At 38.6% G+C, this 19,953-nt stretch overlaps 1 protein-coding gene across 1 annotated transcript; it reads left to right on the top strand.

Moving 5' to 3' along the window:
* The first annotated feature begins 3,873 nt into the window (after positions 1-3,873).
* Positions 3,874-16,017, top strand: lin28aa (lin-28 homolog Aa). Its single transcript, XM_017309303.1, has 4 exons — positions 3,874-3,967; positions 4,843-5,015; positions 11,973-12,157; positions 15,798-16,017. Exons 1-4 carry the CDS (start codon positions 3,958-3,960, stop codon positions 16,015-16,017), a joined length of 588 nt encoding a protein of 195 aa, XP_017164792.1. The 5' UTR covers positions 3,874-3,957.
* The last annotated feature ends 3,936 nt before the right edge of the window (positions 16,018-19,953 follow it).

Below are 19,953 nucleotides of genomic sequence, written 5' to 3'. Positions count from 1 at the left end.
TCTTTACCCTCAGCCTCCTACATGCCGCACAGCCAGGACATCGCATCAGCATTTAAAGACGAGAAGGAAACAAAGCAGCAGAGCATAAAGGTTTAAAAGTGTATGCACTTGTTGGCAAAAGTGGATTTTTGTGTCTCACATTTTCCCCCCCCGTAAAATTAAGTAAGTTTTACAGTGTTAAAACTTAAGGCATTTCCTCTTACTGTCATCTAGTGGTCATTTCATGGAACAGGCGCCCCAGTACCTCATCAGGGTTCCCCATGTACCACTTTAGGGTACTGGGGCTACCCTAATGTGTTTAAATGTATTAGTCATTGTTATAAAACAATAATAATAAGCAGAGATGGAATATGCCGTCCTGTGAATAGAATCTACTCAAGTCATATGCAAATTAGCAGCTCTGTAGCATTTTAAAAGAAGCCCTCTTCCTCATCTTTTCATTGGACAATCACCTAAACTGTGAAAGTAATATTACAATATTGTCATGATAATTATGGTAGATGTATAATAGAGAATGGAGAATGTAAAGATGATATTTGTTTTTGTTTTGTATTCTGCTGGGATATTTGGTGATTGAAAGTAGTCGGAAGGATCCCAAATGAATGTCATTTAGGGCGCATTCAGTAATGGACTGGATCTATTTATTAATTTGTGTGTGTGCGCGCGTGTGTATGTGTATATATGTGAGAGAGAGAATTTGTTTTGCTCCAAAGCAGATTTTTTTTCCTGACTGAGATGACAGACTTTTTATTCAAATGAAAACGTCCCTGGTGAGGTATTGCATAGGTAACAGCAAGACTTAAGAGTGTATAAAGTGATGTAACAAAGTGGTTCCTTTCTGTCTGCTGGCTCAGATTCAGCTGTGTGGTCCAGAAAACCTTGGATCGTGACCAAGACATTAGACAGCACTTTAGAGGAACTGACCACCACAGCGTGAACGGGCTGACGTGCTGATATGCTATTAAATCATTTTTTCTTATCCAATAAGTGCTTTAGAATAATAAAACCGCTGGAGGATTCGATTTGTTACTGAATCCATCATCTAATTTCACTGGTTTCTCAGACAATAAGAAATAAAGATATTGTAGTTAGAAATGACGGCACATGGGCATATAAAGTCACTTCCAAAGTATAGTTGTGTATAATTATTGCTCATGTTGTTGAAACAGAAATTGTTAGGAAACAAACAGTTTTTTTTTGTTTTGTTTTTTACAATTCAGGATACTCAGTCAAAATCTACAACATGGTTCGGGATGCACAAATTCCTTTAATCTGCTTGTGAAAACACAAAGGAAAATATTCTCCATTTTACCATTGAGACAAACACAAAAGTTGCACATTTTATACCACTCAAACCTGGTTTGAGGTTTTCCTCACTGATCTTCAACCCTACTTAACCGTCTCAAAAACAAGTTTAAATAACTAATTTCTTGTCAAATTCTTGGTAGCAGAATAGTGATTTCATTCAAGCAAGAATCGCCAGAGGAAAACCATGAGCACACAGACCTGCATGGATTGGATTAGATCAAAGCAGATTTATATTTTATAATGTCAAAAGTTGTTAGTAATCCGTTACAATGAAGCAAAGAAATACATTTACTTTATGAACTGCAATGTTACTGGAGTTATGAAAAGTTCTTTGAAGTTGTTTTGGGTAGCATAATTTATGGGGAAAATACTAATTTGCAGAATCTTAAAATGCTGTGGAGGTAATTGGACTATGTCGGCTTGTTGGAGGAGACTCATCTAAATCTGGCAGGAGCTGGACACTCGTGCTTCCAGCACGCCTCATTTTAACTGATGGCTGATAAACAAGCCTTTGTTGAACAGCAAACATCTGAATCAGGTGTATTAAAGCAGGGAAGCAGCTAAAACATGCAGAACAGTCCGCCTTCGAAGACCCAGGTTTGGCAAACACTACATTAGTGCATCATGAAAACGGTTTTTGTTGTTCCAAATAACCAAATTAGATTTTACAAACTGGGACAGCCAGCTGTTAAGCAGAAGAAGAAAGATGCCAATTTGAATGACAAATCTGTGTGATTATTCGACCCCAAATGCTGTATTGCAAATAGTGAGAGATTATATAAGCTATGTTCAGGATGGATCCATTGCTTAATGCCAAATTTTGCCACACTTTTTCCTTCCACTCAACTTTCAAATAATACTTGGAGTTTGGATGCAGCTCTATGAAGAACTGCCAGCTCCTGGAGGATGTCTGCTGGATAACTGCCAAGTCAGCAATCTTCCACATTGCTGTGTGGATTATTAAATGACAAATGTCCTCTTTTATTTAATCTTGAGTAAAATCCTAATTGTCTGGTAAACAGAACTTTGGGTTTTCCTCATCTGTAAAACCACCTTCATTCAAAGTGAAATGATTACTTTCTGTGTAATAAGCATGTTTTTTTCCCCCTCACTGAATTTAATTTAAATAAGATTTCGGATAATATTTTGTCCATGTGTCTTTTTTTTCACTGCTCAACGTGAAAACAAGTAATGTATATTCCAACTGATTTTCTGCTGTTGTTCTGTCATCGCTTTAGTGTTACTGTAATTTTCTGTGAAAGCCAATTATGTAACACTTAAAGGTTTTTCGGGTCCACAAGGGGTCGTTGTGGTCGCATTGATAAACTTCACCCACATGTTGTTCAGTCTGTTTGTGATAACAACTTGACATTTTTAGATGTATTTAACGCACGTGACATTTCTATTCGTATTCGAACAATGTAGTAATTCAAAGAAACCCCCGGTCCAGGGGATGTTTCCTTTTTACTTTTGTTGCAAAAATATCCCCTTACGAACAAGATTAAATAAAAAAAGAGAAAAAGAAAACTATACTAGAGAATTATTTTTGCCTTCTTTTCTATTTCTTCGTGTAAAGTATGTATGCAATTTGAACGAATTTCGTTTGATAATTTGCACAATTTTATTTTGAAGTTCTTTTTTTTGACATCCTCCTACTTTAACGCCTCTATCGCTCCACAAAAGACGCGAGTCAACGTTTCAAGCTGATGTGATCAATCACTATTGATCCATGAATTCGTTTGCTTGTTTTAATCAGCAGTGTGATGATTTTATAAATGCTTTTTTTCTTCTTTTTTTTCTGGAAAGGAACAACAAGGGTTTACTTCATAAATGCCTTACTTGGGCACTTTTTAAAAATCAGCACATTTTAAATTCAAAGCACTCAAATTAAGTTTAAATAATGACACTAAATTCAATAATAATAATAATAATAATAATAATAATAATAATAATAATAATAATAATAAATAATAATAATAATAATAATAATAATAATAATAATAATAATAATACCATGTCTTCCATTGGCATTTCACCTAATTTTCTGCCTTTTGTACTACAATGAATTAGATGAGTGAAATAATAATACTACTAAAATGAATAAATAATGTTCGATTTTCAGTTTTAGACGAATCGAATAAAACGTGACATAATAATATTACAAGATATTTTTTCAGAATCTCACCTCATGATCCATTTCACCAGATTGTCATTTCTGTTGCAAACATTTAGGATAAAAATAAAACAGTACAAATACTGAGAAAGTATTTCAAACTAAATTGCATGTTACATTTCAGACGTTTTTTGCACAGGACACTTTAAGAACAAAATAATGCAGATTCAGCATGTGTGGACCAACTGATGCTGCAGTTTGCCACAGCCACCCCACTGCTGCAGAAGTCCAGCTCTGAATGGAACATCAATTTATTCATTTTGTGTTGATTGGTCCTTCCATCACACAATGCATATGCATCCTTGGGGACTGTAATCGTGAATCACGTGGACATGACCGAGAGAGTGCGTGGGGGGTTTGTCGGATAAGAAATTGTCATTTGTATTGACCAACAGTACTGACCACTGCAGGGGAGCTAAAAGCAGCGATCCGGGAGAAAACAGCAGTGGGAACTGGGACCGAACTGGCCCACAGGCATGGCAGAAGGTAAGCTTGAACGTCGGGATGCGTTTTGTAGAGTTTTATCTTTAAAGCGTGCTCGGAGTTGCCTTATGGAGGGGCAGGGTTTGGTTGCATTGTTTGTAATGTTATTGGGGTGTGAGGTAGTGGAAGTGGAGGTGGTGGAGATTCTTCAGCAAAAATTCTCCCCCTCCCCACTTCTCATTGTTGAGCAAAGGAGGAGGGGGGGGGGGTGATATGTTGCCAGCCCCCTTTTGTTTACCTCCCCTCTCCCGCTTTCCCTCTCGCTGCGCAGCTTCTGCTTTTCGCAGCATTTTGCATGAAAGTGGCAATCTGTGCGGATTACCCAGCTTGAGGGCTACAAATAAAAAAAAAAAAAAAGAAAGAAAATATTGTATCTTGGGTGCTGATTTTTGACTCAAGGCTGAGGCAGAAGACATGGGTTCCGTTTCTAACCAGGAGTTCCCAGGTGGAGTAAACTTCATGAGCAGCACGTTCATGTTCCGAGTTAATTAAGCTGTTTTCGGATCGACTGCCTCACTGATTGTGAAGGAGCGTTGTGAGGCATTGTTCGCACACGTGACGAGCAGCGCACTCAAATTCGACTCTTTAAATAGTTGCGTTTTCTGAAAAGTTTTGCGCATATTTAAAAAAGAAAGTTTTGCGCATGTTTCTTGAACAGTGTTGTGCAACTGCTGGCTTTTAAATCGAAAATATATACTGAAGCCTCAGCACGGCGTGCTCAGTCATTGATTCATATCGATTACTGATCCGCAGAAATTAACATTTTAAATTTGACAAATTTCCGTTTTGTTGGTTAAAGCGGGGCGAGTTTTTTTTTTTGTGTGTGTGTGTAATCCTTACATTTGGAACTTACGAGTGAACAAATGTTGAATTTTCAGGAGTGTGCAAGACGGAGGGAGATGAGGGACCGAGCACAGAGGAAGACACGCAGTCCTTCCACGGGGTCGGGGTGTGCAAGTGGTTCAACGTCCGCATGGGCTTCGGGTTCCTGTCCATGACCAACAGAGAGGGAGTGCCGCTGGACGAACCGGTTGATGTGTTTGTCCATCAGGTAGGTCGGGCCGCTCTTCCTGCAGAATCCCAACAAAGAAGTTCCAGACTCCTCTTTTCTTTTTCTCTGACCATTTTTAGCCCACTGATCATTCGTTATTTCTCACTCGTTACTCGTTTGTGATCGAACACAATTAGTTTAAGCGTCTTAATCTTTTGTTCTTTTACTTCTTGCAGCAATTGATTATAGTTTTGAAAAGAGACAAGTTTAGATGCATAAATTGTAAAACTGACTCAGCTTTGCAGTCTAAGGTTGAACGAAAAGACTCATTTACTTGACTTAGATGGATGTTTGCTGTAAGGTGTGAAGTTTTCTTTTGAAAAAAAAAAACGTTTTGTAATATTAGGATATCTCTTGGCTTTTTTAATAAAACTTTTTGGAACAGGAAGAAAAAAAACACGATGCAATCACAAGAGGCACAGGGGCGGATTTAACAGGATGTGGGTTTCTGGGCTGCAGTTTTGGTGCCCTACTTACACAAGTTTCAGTTCAGGTGATTTTCACAGATCCTAATAACGACCAATGTCCATTTACAGGACTAAAAGATCCACTTTATATCCATGAATATATTTGGAAATGAGTCCAGCTGTTAGGCTGACAGATGGGAATTGATTTATGTGCAAAACTCTTTGTGAACTTTTTCACTGAATTGGTCCCAATGTTGGTGCTTGAGTTGGCTCCTGATTCTTAAAAAAAAAAAAGTTTGCTTTTTTTTCTACAACCCATTATCTGTGTCAGAGCCTCATCTCACCTACTCTATTTAATGTTTTATTTAATTTTTTTGTGAAGGATGGTAGAGCAGAAAGTTTGACTACACAAAACAGATTATTCATTCCTGTAAGTTCTTGACCCCTTATAGCTGCTATAATTTATTTCCACTGTTTCTTTTTTATACAAAAAAAGGGTTGCTCGTAAACACAATCCTAACCAATGGATCGCTAGTAACAGCAGCATAAAAAAAATGGGATAAGAGCAATACTTACAGCATGCTTTACATAACACAGTGTTAAAGAAACTAGTTGTTAATGGCATTTATCAAATCAATGGAAAACATCAGCTTGATGCAGGTCAGAAGTCTACTATAGCTCTGTGATGGGTGATATAAAAACAAAGATTGATTGCCTTGAGATGATGTGTTGTGAGTTGGTTCTATAGAAATAAACTGAACTGAAACTGCTTGTGTTTCTCCAATTTAACATTTTTCTGAATAATGATGCTTAGTACTGTTTTTAATTGGATCGATGTCAAAACAAACCCCTGAATAGTGATTTCTGGTCCGCTGCTGGTCTCCAGGAGTCTTGATCTAGATTCTGATGAAAGAGGTTCTTCTGTCCCGACTCAGACTTGGTGCTGTAAAAGATCACTTATTTGTGTTAGTTTATCAAGAACAGAAGGAAATGATGCCAAGCAAGAATCAACCATCAGCTTAGCAGCAAAACCAGTTTGGTGGAGAAGTAAAATTGTGCACAGCACTAAACGCACCATTCCCAACGAGAAACAGGATGGTAGCGGCATTATGCTGTGGAGATGCGTTTGTTCAGCGTGGACAGGGAAGCCAGTTTGAGTTGATGAGAAGATGGTTTCCGAGAAAAGCTGGAAAATCTTGGAAGAAAACCTGCAAGAGGCTGCAAAATATTGAGGACAACAACCCTACACATACAACTAAAGCTGTAATAGAATGGTTTATGTCAAAGTATGTGTGTTAGAATGGTTTGATCAGATTCCTATTTGATCTTAATTATAATATAGCACAGTCAAAGTCAGTTAATCATATAATGTCAGGCTAAGTAAGCTGGGCCGATTGCATCGAGGCGTTGCAGAAACAGAGCAAGAGTGGAAATTAATGGTATTAAACAGAGGAAACCCTCTGGCTCATTATTATCATCATCCACCTGCTACTACTGGGTTGTGGAAGAGACAGAACACACATTAGGCAGGGACACTGGTTCAGTTACTTTTTAGCTTTTTCTTTAGATGTCTTTTACTCATGCAAAGTACAGTAGGTTGACAGTTAGGTGCACATCATCTTCAAGGTTTTTTGGCCTTGTCCACAATTTATTTTTAGTCATTGTATTCCTTGTTTTTAGGTAATTCACTACAAGTATGTCATCATTTCTAGAAAAGCCAGGAAATATCATCCAAATATGTGCAGCTGGCCATGTCAGGCCTATTTGTGGCAATGTGATGAATTCACCAAAATACACTAAAAACAAAGGAAGACACTTCAGGTGAATTCCAATTTTCAAACCCAGATTTTGTTATTTTTGTCCAATACCACTACAATTGCATATGTATGTAGTTTAAGCATTGCTAATCAGAGGCTATTTTACAAAGACAAAAGATTATACAAAGGCTAATTTAATTGCATAATCTGAAACCCCCATTTCCATTTTCTGATAGCTGTTTGGATTAGCTGGTGGTAAAAATATGAGAAATTATGACCCATCTGGCCTGCTGGTAGATTTAGTTTCCCTTTAGTAGATTAGGAGTAAAACCTAAAAATGAATTAAATCATTGGTTGTAAAAGTACATGGTTGACCGGGGGAAAAAAACAAAAAAACTCCTGAGGCTCCAATTCGTACCACAAAAAGTCAGCTATCTAACAACCAAAGGGGTGAAATGTCCATCATGAAGATGTGTCTGACATCAACAGTTTTAGTTTGTGAAATACCTGTTTTTATATAGTTGCATATTAATTATCGGCAGAAAAATCTAACAACTGAAACCACATGAACACTTCTGGAATACTGTCATCATAACATCCACTTATTTAAAATGATATTTTTTGAGGTTCTCAAAACTTCAAGTACTTTCCCACTAAGCCCTTGCTTAAGTCTGGCCTGGCTTACACACCTTAACAGGCTTACAACAAGGCTACTAAGCTGCAGAAAAATGGAGAACAAATAAAAATCATTTATCATCCTTCCAGAAATGTGTGCACATATTTATGGCAATGAAAACTAAACAATAATTTTTTAAATATCATTTAAGACGGTGCCTTTCTTCAGAATTGAATAACGGCTTGCCGATTAGACTTGTGATCCATGAAAACACCTTAAATAAACTGTTAAATGTCAGTGCTTTTCTTGTTTGTAAAAGTTAAGACGGCTAATTTAAACTTTGCCAGCAACAAGTTTCTGCCTCGGTCTCATCTGTGAGAGAGCGCCTCCACTTCTGTCTGATAAGACGACGTTTAGCATGTGAATGAGAGGAATCCCTACGAGCTGCTCATTCACCTCAGAGTTCCTGTCATAAAATGATTAAAGGCTCTCTGCTGTCTGGTCAACCCTTCCACCCTCCTCCCTGTGCCTGTGTGTGTGTTGGCAGTATAGAGGTAAATTACAATTTATTGCTAAACCCTTCTTTGAAAAGGACTATTTTTAAGTGCCTTTTCTTGTTTATGCACCAACAGTCTATCTTGGGCTGTGAAAACATTGGACCCACTTGCATGAAGTTTGCATGATTTCACATGCAGCCCCTGTTTCAGTCTTTCCACCATCTGGCCATGATGGCGCTTACAGAGTTATAATTGTGAGGGGTTTTTTTATTATTGTGAAAGCTACAGGAAGCTGGGCATTTCATTGCTCATTCTCTTAAACAACAGATGACGGAAACCTGCAGTTCAGATCTCCAGTAGTTAGAGAGCTGAAGCCATTTGAAGTGGTATTAATTATTCTGCAAAGTTCCCCGTTGTCAGCATCCAATCCTTTTTCAATCTCCATTTATAAGCTTTGGTATTACTAATTTAATCTACTAACCCTTCAGAGACTGATACAAGAATTAATAGCACAAACATTCAACCTTTTAAAAGCCAAACATTTTATATTGGATTGTTTTAAATGAAACAATAGCTGGACAATTTTTTTTATTGTATCATAATTGATACATTCGACATTTTGTTATTATCATGTATTGTGTCCTCCTCAACCAAAAAGACATGGATTGCATGGTTTTAATAGCATAAACCTAATACAAAAACAATTGATGCACTGGCCCCTACTCCCTTCTAAAGAACTCATCGTTTTTATTATACCACATTATGAAAGGCTATTTTACTGATGATCCATTTTTGAAATATTTCATTTCCTTGTAAGCATTTGAAAGGGCCTTTAACTCCACAAAAACTTATTCTTAGAAGGTGTCCGTGTCCATTATTGATTTAAATCTTCTACTTGGGGGTAGAAGACAAATGTAGGACGTAACAAAGCAATTTTTTGAAAGCAGTAGCAACTTTCTTCAAGAAGGCAGAGTTCGTAGAAATATGTGTATCAAAAACCGTGCCTTTGGTCTAATGGAGTAAAGTTTCACATTCTGAATGGCAAGATTGAAAGAAATTAGATATTTAAAGTGGAATTAAATTATTTTTCTGCAAACTTTACTCAGGTTGTTTTTTTTGTTATAGTTTTTTTTAATGGTACCACATCTCAGATCAGCTTCTGCTTACTGGCTTTTAGAATGGTGACCTTGTATTTCTATTGACCATAAAATTAGTCAAATTGTTGAAAGCATAATATAAAAGGTAAGAAAACGCAGTCTTAAAAACTTGAACAGATCTTCTAACAAAACCTCTTTTGCAATAACTGATTTCAGTGTATCATGATTGATCCATTAAGCTTTTCTGATTGTGTATTTATCCCATTTTCCGTAACCAAATGTATCTACAAGCACCTGATTCACTACACTGACCTTCAAAATACACCTGAATACCTAAAGTATCACCAGTAATACACAGACTTTCATCACAGTTTTCTGTAAAATACCTATTGTTGTTTGAGTTAAGTCACATCTGGCTATCTTGGACTTTGGTCCTCAATAAGAGGCTACAAGATGAGAATAGCATGTGATACAACAGGAAAGGCAAAGTACAAACATTTTAAAGAGGCAGAAGCCTCAGTAATGTGCATTCAAAAATTATATGTTGGGTGTCATAAGGTTAATAAGCCATAAATAAAAATAACCTGCCGAGTTAAAGGCTTGTGAGTTGCATCGATCGAAAAAGTAGTAATGTTTACTTTTTTTTTATTAGAGAAAATTGATGCAGAGAATCAATGCATGGCTTTACAAAAAGTAAAGCCATGCATCCTAAAATCAGTGGCCACGCGTCGAGGAAAAATTAAGTCCCACGGTTCGCTGGCCTTTGTGCCGGTGGACAATAGAGCCATGCATCCGAATCAAGCACCCCTCAGCCGTGCCCCGAGCCTCTCTTTGTCCCAGCAGAAGTCTTTCTATTGTCCCTCTCCACTCTGATGTCTTTCTTTGCCTTGCTTCGCTTCCAGACATATTCTAATGTAGTTTACTCTAGACCCCACAAATAGCACCTCCACATCAGGTCCTTGAAGGATAAAGAGAAGAAAAGAAACCCCCCATCCTGATGCTTTACCTGTGTGAGAGTGGCCATGTGGTAGGTTGAGGGTTGAGTTATGGGGGTGGGGATGTTCACACGTTTGAGAGAGGAAGTGGATTAACGGTCACCGGGTGAAGAGTGGTACTGGGACGTCCATGTTGCCAATCAGATGTTATTTCTCACAAATGGTGTTCGAAATGTAAAATATTATACAAACCATGCTTGTTTTTCAAATGGGGCTGGGTGGGTGGGTGGGGGGGGGTTGCAGTTCACCGAAACCTCTGATTGTCTTTTTCAGGAGCAGCGTTTAGATTTAATCCTTGTTTTCTTAGAAGCCCATTTCCAAAATGACTCCCCTTACAATGAATTGCATGTTTTGTTGGGTTCCAATGAGTTTTGACCTACAAAACATCCAGACGTTTATTATAACACACAAAAGGATGAAGCTTTGCTCCAAAATAAAATCAAAGAGACAGGATTACCGTTTTATCAAAGCAGATTTGCTAAATTACAGCTGGCTGTTCTTATGTCAACAGTTTGCGGCCTGCGTGACAATATAATCTTACAATCCCACCTAGGGATTTGTTTTTTGAGGGGCTTCCCATGATGCGTTAACCAGTCGGAGGTATTTCTCCACAAACCTGTGCCGCACCTTTTCTCCATTTTATCTTTCCTGCATTTGTTTTGGAGGTGGAAATGCTCTTTGCACATGTTAAGGAGAGGGCTCTTTTCTCTTCAGGTGACTGTGGCATCAATAAAAAGGCTGTTAAACATTCAAGCCTGCAGGCCCATTGTTTATTAAGTAAGCAGATCCACCTAATGTCATCAAACCTGTAACAAAGTGAAGTTATCAGCTCCTTCTTGAGTGAACACGATGCTATCAAGGTGAGATGTTGGTCATTTGTGCTCCTTGTGAGTTTATATCTTTTCACATCTTTCTGCCAAACAACTATCCGAGGAATGTCACCCTGACCCCCAGCCTTCACAGAGAGATGCCTTGCTTGCCGTGTCACCCCACCCCCAACGCGAGCACCAACCCCTGCATCCTGTAGTTTAGGGTTAGTGGTGGTGGTCAGTGTGTTAGTGGAGCTTTGTGATGTGGGTGGGAAAAAAAGGTGGGGGTGGGGGCGGCAGTGTGGAATGCTGCTCCTCCGGTGAGGATGGGGGATGAGGAAGAGTGGAGGTGGGGTGGGGGGGGGTTGATTGAAGATTATCCTTGTCAGTTTTTTCTCCTAAATGCAGAAAAATAATAATACGAAAATTCAGCATTGGGTCAATATCACTTTTGTAGTGCATGGTGATGTGAAAACTAGCTGTAGGGAAGGAATGATGAGCTTTGTATGGCTTATTTGGTTATAGGCATAAAATACCACATACTTGATAAGAGCGGTTGGGTTCTGATTTTAAACTGGGATAAATGTTTAGTGGTCAGAGTTTCTACAAGCCAACGGTGGCCGTAATCTAGTCAATAGGGGGAAAATCATCTTCAGTTTTTCCCATACAAATGAGTTGAAGGGAAATCGAGCACCCACTTCTATCAGATTTCCACACTTGGAGCTTCCCAAACCACAAGAAGTAACAGTTGAATAAGCTCCTGCTTTGTTGCCTTTCAGAGCAAGCTGCACATGGAAGGTTTCCGCAGCCTGAAGGAAGGCGAAGCGGTCGAGTTTACCTTCAAGAAGTCATCGAAGGGCCTCGAGTCGCAGCGGGTTACTGGACCGGGCGGCATCCACTGTGTGGGCAGCGAGCGGAGACCCAAAGGCAAAAAGGTCCAAAAGCGCCGCTCAAAGGGAGACAGGTACGTACTGGCAAACTGGGAGGTTTCAACACAACAGAGGTTTTAACTATTTCAAGGTTTTGAATAAAAGAGAGTGGGGGTAATTAAAAAAAATAGGACTGCATCAAACCTCAAAAATGGAGAAAATAACCCAAAAGGGAGGGTTTTAATAGATTCTGCACAGGAAAAGAAATATTCCTAAATAATACGCCTGAAAATTTCAGTGGGAATATCAGTCACAACACACATTTTTCAGACTCCTCTTCCTTGACCATTTCTGTGTGCTGACCACTCTCCATGAGCTTTAGCACCTTAGCCATTAAAAATACACATCTAGTGTTGACATTAATGACCAATATCCTGCTGATCGCATATATTATCAACTGACAGAGCCTGAATCTGTTGCTCTCGAAATATAATACGATGTCCAAGCAGCCCATTAAAACGGCAATATTTCACACAATAAGGCAGAAATGACTGCACATCCATGTATTGTAGTTTCCTAGTTTTAACGCTTCATTACCTGAAGGAACGGATATCAAAATGTATCTACATTTTATAAATTGGGCTGTACATTCAATACTTTGGGCAAAACACTTTTTTCTTTAAAGTCTGTTAAGTTAAATAACGAGACTCACAATTTCACTTCAGATTTTTTGTGAAACATTTTGTCTTTTTGCGGTGAAGAATTACTTCATGTGTCCTAATCTTGGAAGAGTTTCATTTTAAGAAAATAACTGGCAAAGGCATAATTTGATACCAAGACCTCAGTCAGGGAAGAAATAGTCTTTTGAACTGAGAATCGCATACATTTGTGTTGTTGTAAAGTGTTTGTGATTTTTTGTGTGTGTGTGTGTGTGTGTGTTCTGCTCGGATCAGATGTACAATGGTGTTTGTAGTTTCTCCTCACTTTTGTGCCTTTCCCTGGATCCCAACCCCCCACTTTGAGCTCTACCCAGGGTCACATCAGCAGGGCCTGACGTGTGACCTGGATCAATAACTGTTTAAATCTGCTCGTCCCTGGTGAATTCAGATCTGCCCACTTTCTCCCTCTTCCTACCAACCCTCCTCAACGGACCAAAGTTTTCCCCTAAATCCAAAATTAATCTTGCAAAGGCAGACTTTAGATTTCCATTTTACTTTTCTCAAGATAAGATGCAAGTTTGTTGATTACTATTGTTGATTTTGTTTGGATATAACTTGATGCACACATGGAGGTGTCCAACAATCCAGCAAACAACTCACACATCGTAACTTTATCCAAATCCATGTTTTGAGAGTAAAAAGAAAGATTTTATCTAATTGGTCCAGAGGCAGAAATGGCATAAAGGGATTCGTTCACAAAGCCAGAATTAAAATGTAGCTTTATCTTAAGATCCAAAGATGGACTGCAAGATAACTATGTGGCTCTTATCAGGCGAAACTAAAGGAGCTAAAGAGATCAGTGTTTGCAGATCACACAGAGTGTCAGTATGATGCAAGGTTAGAGGTGTATCAACTTCACCACATGTCAGTTGTGATTACAACCAGAGCGAAGTGAGTGTGAGAACAGAGATCATTATGGCCTCAAAGAGTCCTGGGAGGCCGTTGTGGTTCAATACTTCTCCACAGACCTCTCTGATTCATGGATAAGGTGCGTTTTCTCTTCATCACTTTGTGTTATGCAACACTGGATTGTCCTCCACGGATTGGGATGTGATTAATTGATTACCTTTTATTAATAAACAGTCTATGTTTGTATATAAATTAGAAGCACTGTGAAGTAGTTCTGACTTTGTATCTTATTTAGAGAGAGTCGCTGTTCCAGCTTGGTTCAGATCACTGATAAACTCGCATATCTATCACTTTGCAAAGGAGAAAAGTTCCTGTTCATTTAATTGATAACAGATGCAGGAGCCCAGGCAAGGGGCGTTAAGGGTCATAGTTGTCATAGCAACCATGTATGAATAAAAGGACGAGGGCTGGGGGCTTGGATGGGATTGGAGGGAGGTTGGAGGTCAGGGTTCAGAGGTCATTACTGCAGCTTTTTTAGACAAAGGGACCACTTCCACTTTCCTCCTGATGGATGCTGATGTGAGGAGCCTCTGTGATGGTGACGGTATAGACCTTGACACCACTCAAACAGCCAGGGCCACAAAGCCAACCTGACCCCTCGGCAGCCCCACCGTCCAAACCTCATCTGCTGCCACGAAGGTGGCCGGGGGGGTCCAGGGAGGCACCGAGTAACTGCCCCACGCCCACCACCCATCTGTCTTCCACCCCTGTACGCGTGGCCATTCTATAAATGATGTCCAAACAGCGGTGGCCGATAGCAGCCTGATGCCTTCAGCTGACCCCCATGCATTGAGTCTAACTAAAGTTCAATGGTGATGACACTGGTGCCACACTTTGACTGAACTGGCCCCAACTGGAAGCTTCTCTCAACGACAAGCTGACAAATAGCACAAACTGTACAACTGTAAAGAAAAGCCTCCAGTAACTTCACCAAACTGCTTGCTAAAATATTGCCTTGAATTGCAGTTGTGTTTCCTAACCTGGGATTATTTCAGTGACAAACAGTTTTGAAATGTTCTTAAATCTTGTTCTCCTTGTGAAGGCCTGCACCGTCCCCTCAAATGCCCTTTGAATTGGTGAGTTATGTAAAAAGTCGAGCTAGGGTTTAGCAGGTGGAATATTGCCATCTAGAGGTGGAAATGTATAATTTAGGATCCTTGAGAGTCAAAAACAGTCCCAACTTACTTTATTAAAGTGCTTCTCCTGGAAGGTTTATGTTTGTTTTTTTTTTAAAATTAATTAAAAGCGTTTTAGTAAAGTAGAAAATTTTGGGGAGATTTTAAAGGAAATATGATGGACTACAAGTTGTTAGCTAATGTTTTCCATAAAACAAACAAATAGGAAAGTAAGATGCCTCTTTGAGGCATCCGTGATTAATATTGCATAATTTATTGCATTAAAATAATATATTAATAGGAACTTTAAGATATGTTAACTCGGCCCTGATACTGATGAAATTGTATTTGTTGTAATAGACCAACAGTTGAATGAGCAAGATACATATTTTTTCTTTAATATAAAAATCTGAAAAGTACAAAGTGCACCTCTGTTGATCCAGCTTTACTCTGACATGCTTAAATAAAACCCAGTGCCTTCAGAAGTCACTTACCTTGTAAGTATCTTCTGTGTAATTTCTTGTCAGTTTAATTAGCTGTTCTGCAAAGATATAAATGGCATGATGAAGGAGCACAGCAGGCAAGCCAGGGATAATGTCGAGACGTTTAGCTCACCGGAGCGAGCAACAAAAACAATATCCCAAGCTTGGAGCATCTCGGTGTTCACTGCCCAACCCATTATCCAAAAACAAGAGAATCCTACACCTGCAAAGCTACCAAGACATGGCCGTCCATCCAAACAGATGGAGCCAAGTAGGAGAACATTAGAGAAGCCGTGCAGTTGCACGGTGCTGTTGCAGAGATCCGCAGCTAACCCAATATGCAAAACCCTTACATGTCACGAGGCTGTAAATCCAACAAAAAATTCTGACATGTTTCACACCTTACAGTGTCCATACTTTCTCAAAAGAGCAATTTCATTCCATTGGATGCTCACGATCTGTTCTTTCTCAGGTTTATGTCAAACGTAAACGTCATGCTTTCTCTTGTAGATGTTATAACTGCGGAGGCCTGGATCATCACGCCAAAGAGTGCAAGTTACCACCCCAGCCCAAGAGGTGCCACTTCTGCCAGAGCATCGACCACATGGTCGCCAGCTGTCCAGTAAAAGCACAACAGTCCTCACCGGTTTCTCAGGGAAAACCGTCCCCCTTGAAAGGAGACGAGGGGGAACACAGCCAGCCGGCGCCACCTCCCGAAACCTCTGATTAAATGGGAGATTGAGCCTCGCCGAAGCACAGGAGCCAATCAAATTGCTTCGACGGTTGAGAGAGGGGACACAGTTCTCCTCCCTTGCTGTTGAAGCTGCTTTTGGAATTACCTCAGGTCAAAAACACTCATGAAGAATGTTGTCTTTATTATTTTTTTATTTGGTGTAACACTCAGGAATAATGCTTCATTGTTGCACTCAGGAAGTTTAAATGTATGAATCCTTGCTACCAGGAACATTGGAATACGTAGAGATAATATTGAACGGTGTTCACAGGCATTTGCAGGTTTCTTTTATGTAACTGCACTTTCCTTGTGAGTTTTTATTAATCAGTTTCGTTTGCATTATACTCAGTGTGTTGAGAATAGACCTAAACTTTTGCTGCCTTACTGTTCAGTATCCTTCCTGACTGTTACACCTTTCTGTCGACAAGGCACAGATGTACCGGACAGTGTCTCTGTGATGAATGTTAGCAAATGGGTTGCGTGGGGAGGGAGGGATTGTGTGTTGATTTGGAAAGAAAGAAAGAAAAAAAAAAACACAAAACGGGTTTAAGGGTATAGGTATAGGCAACGCACTGCTGTGAGATTTGCCAATATTGCTGTTGACCATCCAGATTTCTGGGGCCAAATGAATGTCAGACCAAGAAGTGTTTTCTGGGTTTTGGTCAATTATTTTGTTTTATAAGTTGATTTTTATCTTTTTAGTACTCAGCATTTTGCTGGCTGTTCTGGTCTACCTCACTAGTGCATGTTAGGTCTGATATTTATAGATATCTGATTTTAGTTGGGATTAAATCAAATCCTTTTTGCACTACAGAATGTATACAGGATGAAAACTATTCATCGCATACCACCATAAAGAGTAACTCAACAACCTGACCTGCAGCGATTCAGTTTCACACTCTGCTGCACTCTACGCGTGTACTTTAAGACCTGAGAAATTAAAACCGCTTTGTGGTTGCTGGGTAAAACTATGAGGTCAATAGGCTTCTGAAACACTCTTTTCATTTCAGCCAAATCTTGACAGCACAAAACCAATATTCTCACCTCATCAGAGTCTCAGTCTGTTGCTTTGTTTCCTGTCACGATGTCCGAACATCAGAAGCTTGCAGAAGCTTGCGAGTGTACCGAGTTTAAAGCTCCAGGGTAAAGTTGAGGCCACTCAGTTTGGTTCTGTGATGTGTCATTTCTCACTTTTAGTTATGCAAACACCATCATCTGTGATGGATGAACCACGAATGTCACCGACAGGTCTTAATTTCAATTATTTAATTCAGAATTTGAAACTCGTTAAATATTTATTATACACAGAGTTTTAATAATCTCAAGTGTTTTATTTCTGTTCATTTTGAAATCGATTCCGTTTTTGACAAAATTAGAATATTACCCAAGATAATTATTCAAAAACAATATTAAGTAGAGAGACACCTGCTAAACATAGGTATGCTTTTATCAGGTCCGGGCTCGTTTTTGGATAAATTACTGTATCGCTGCAGCGTGGCATGCAGAAATGTTCCAAGACGTATAGCTTGGTTTAGAAGCAACTTTCAGCTCATCTGCATTGGTGGGTTTGGCGTCTCATCTTCCTGTACATTCTTGCAAATCAATCAAAAATAGGCAAACGCCCGGCCTACAGAGGGCAGCACAATGCTGCCGTTTGGCTTGAATTCAGTCGGTCTTCATTTCTGAGTTTTCTCACACACCTTCATCTCTCTTTGAACAGTATTCTATCTTTACTGGCTGATCTGTAAAAGTCTGTTGCTTTATGACTACTTTAAGTTAGATTTGACTGAATTTTCTCAGGATTAAATTATACGTACATGGCATAAATACTTGAGCTTCTACTGAGTTACTGAGGGCTCCAGCTTTACTCTGGATGCTTAAAATTAGAAACAGAAACCAGGCAAAAATCAGACATGATGTTTCTTGTGAGCTAGCTGTTGCTGTTATTTTTTTAATGTCCAGTTGGATCTATTTCTAGGTAGATATTTAAGACACTGTGTAGGCTTTTGACTCAGGAGCACCCAGCCTGCAAGGAGAAGCATGTAGACCTAGCTAGTCAAACAGCATATTACTCCCGTTTTACAGGAGATGCTGGCTGATACTTTAACACCCAATTAATATATATGTAAAATTATTCTAAAGCCTTTTTAAGAAATGCATACTACTTATTTATTTTCATCCAAAAGCGGCGCATCTTCTCCCTGTGCTCCTTTTGAAGCCTACCAGCTATGAATGTTTTGAGTAGAGATCATCATGTAAAACACAAATGGGTCGGTGAAAGCTTGAAGAAGATCTGGTTTACAATCTTAACATCATGGTACTCTTGCTGCTGTGTACATATGTGCTTGAAAGATCATTCCCTTAATTTAATTTGACCTGAATGCAAGGTAACAGTACTATATTGCGACATAAGAATATGAATATGCAATACATACTGTGCAGGTACATAGAATAATGAAGACTGATCTAAACTGTGAGGATTTTCTTTTCCTTGTTTATCCTTGATTTTTATCCTTTTTTTTTTTAGTATATTATGTTTTATGCGCAATGAGCCTTTTAGGAGAAAAGCTCATCGTTATTCCTATCTATGCCAAACCCAATGCAATGCCACTCTGCTCTAATCATGTGCAAGATGCATTAATATCTATATTTCATTTTTGTTGCGCCTGAGTATGTTTAATGTTTTTATATCAGATTTTAATGTTTTTACACACTATAAAAAATACCTCCTCTTAAGCTCATCTCAGGAATTGCTAATCTGAAAACTCAGGGATGGTTTTAGATTGAATTTGAGGAGTCAGTGTTCACTCCAGAACAAGTAGGGGTTAAATGCTCATTTAACAAAATGTGAAAAATGTAACAAAGAAGCCAAACTACTGAAAATGGCTTTGTGAGTGTCTTGGTGCTTATTTAGTTTTTTTTTAAACATGGGGAAAATTTATTGGTAGATTTTTAAAACTTTTGGTCAGGAAAGCAATCTTGCCCTAACATTGTATATCAACACAGAGTAATGGTGTTTTGTTTTTTTTACATCTCCTTTGCCTAATATGAAGAAATGTTCCACTATTGTTGTATTCTTTCCTCTGTAATTGTTGTAGATTGGGATAAAAGTAGGATATTTTAAAGGGACTGGGGCTAGTAGTATATAATCGTTGTCTCATCTCAACACGTTGATAATTGGTGTTTCAGACTATCAATGCTTATGACAAAAAGAATGTGCCACAAATGACTTAACACACAAATGATTCCTTTTACTCCAAGTGGATTTCCCACAAATTCAGAATGTGCGACGTTAAATCATTCAAAGGTTTGATTTAGATGTTGAATCATTTCACTCAAGATTTCTCGGAATGTAAGACCTTACATTAAGTGAATATATTTCATCTACTGTGCCATTATTTACATCAATTTTAACGATTTACTCTCTTTTCCTTATTTGTCACTTATCTGAGCACTGACAACTTCATTTGTTAAACTGACTTAGACAATGTTTACATGTAATTCTCAAATTTGGAGTAAGCTAAACTTCTATTATGGGTTAGGGATTAATTAGTTGTACTTTGCTATCTCAAATTATAACACTGAAACTCAGAATGTATAAAAACCTACAAATTTATTGTCAAGTACTTGGTTCTTTTAAAGTGCTACAGCTTGTATCACTAGCTCAGGGTAACATTTGAAGCAGATCAAGGCATTTTAATATTTTTAATTTTTTTTTTTCTTTTTGTACTCATGTTGTTTCTGACCATCAGTCAGTTCATTTGTGGTGTTATTGTATTTTATAAGATGGATTTCTACAGAGCTACTTCAGAAAAATGTGCATTTACTATTAATGAATGTATTAGTATTTACTGTCATAAAACTCACAATTATCTTTAACTCAGGAAATTTAATGATTATAGTCTGTCAGTGATGAGCAGCATGTGAGATTTT

Source organism: Poecilia reticulata, linkage group LG16 (genome assembly GCF_000633615.1).
Source record: "Poecilia reticulata strain Guanapo linkage group LG16, Guppy_female_1.0+MT, whole genome shotgun sequence".
Lineage (NCBI taxonomy): Eukaryota > Metazoa > Chordata > Actinopteri > Cyprinodontiformes > Poeciliidae > Poecilia > Poecilia reticulata.
This window is presented reverse-complemented; position numbering and strand designations above follow the sequence as displayed.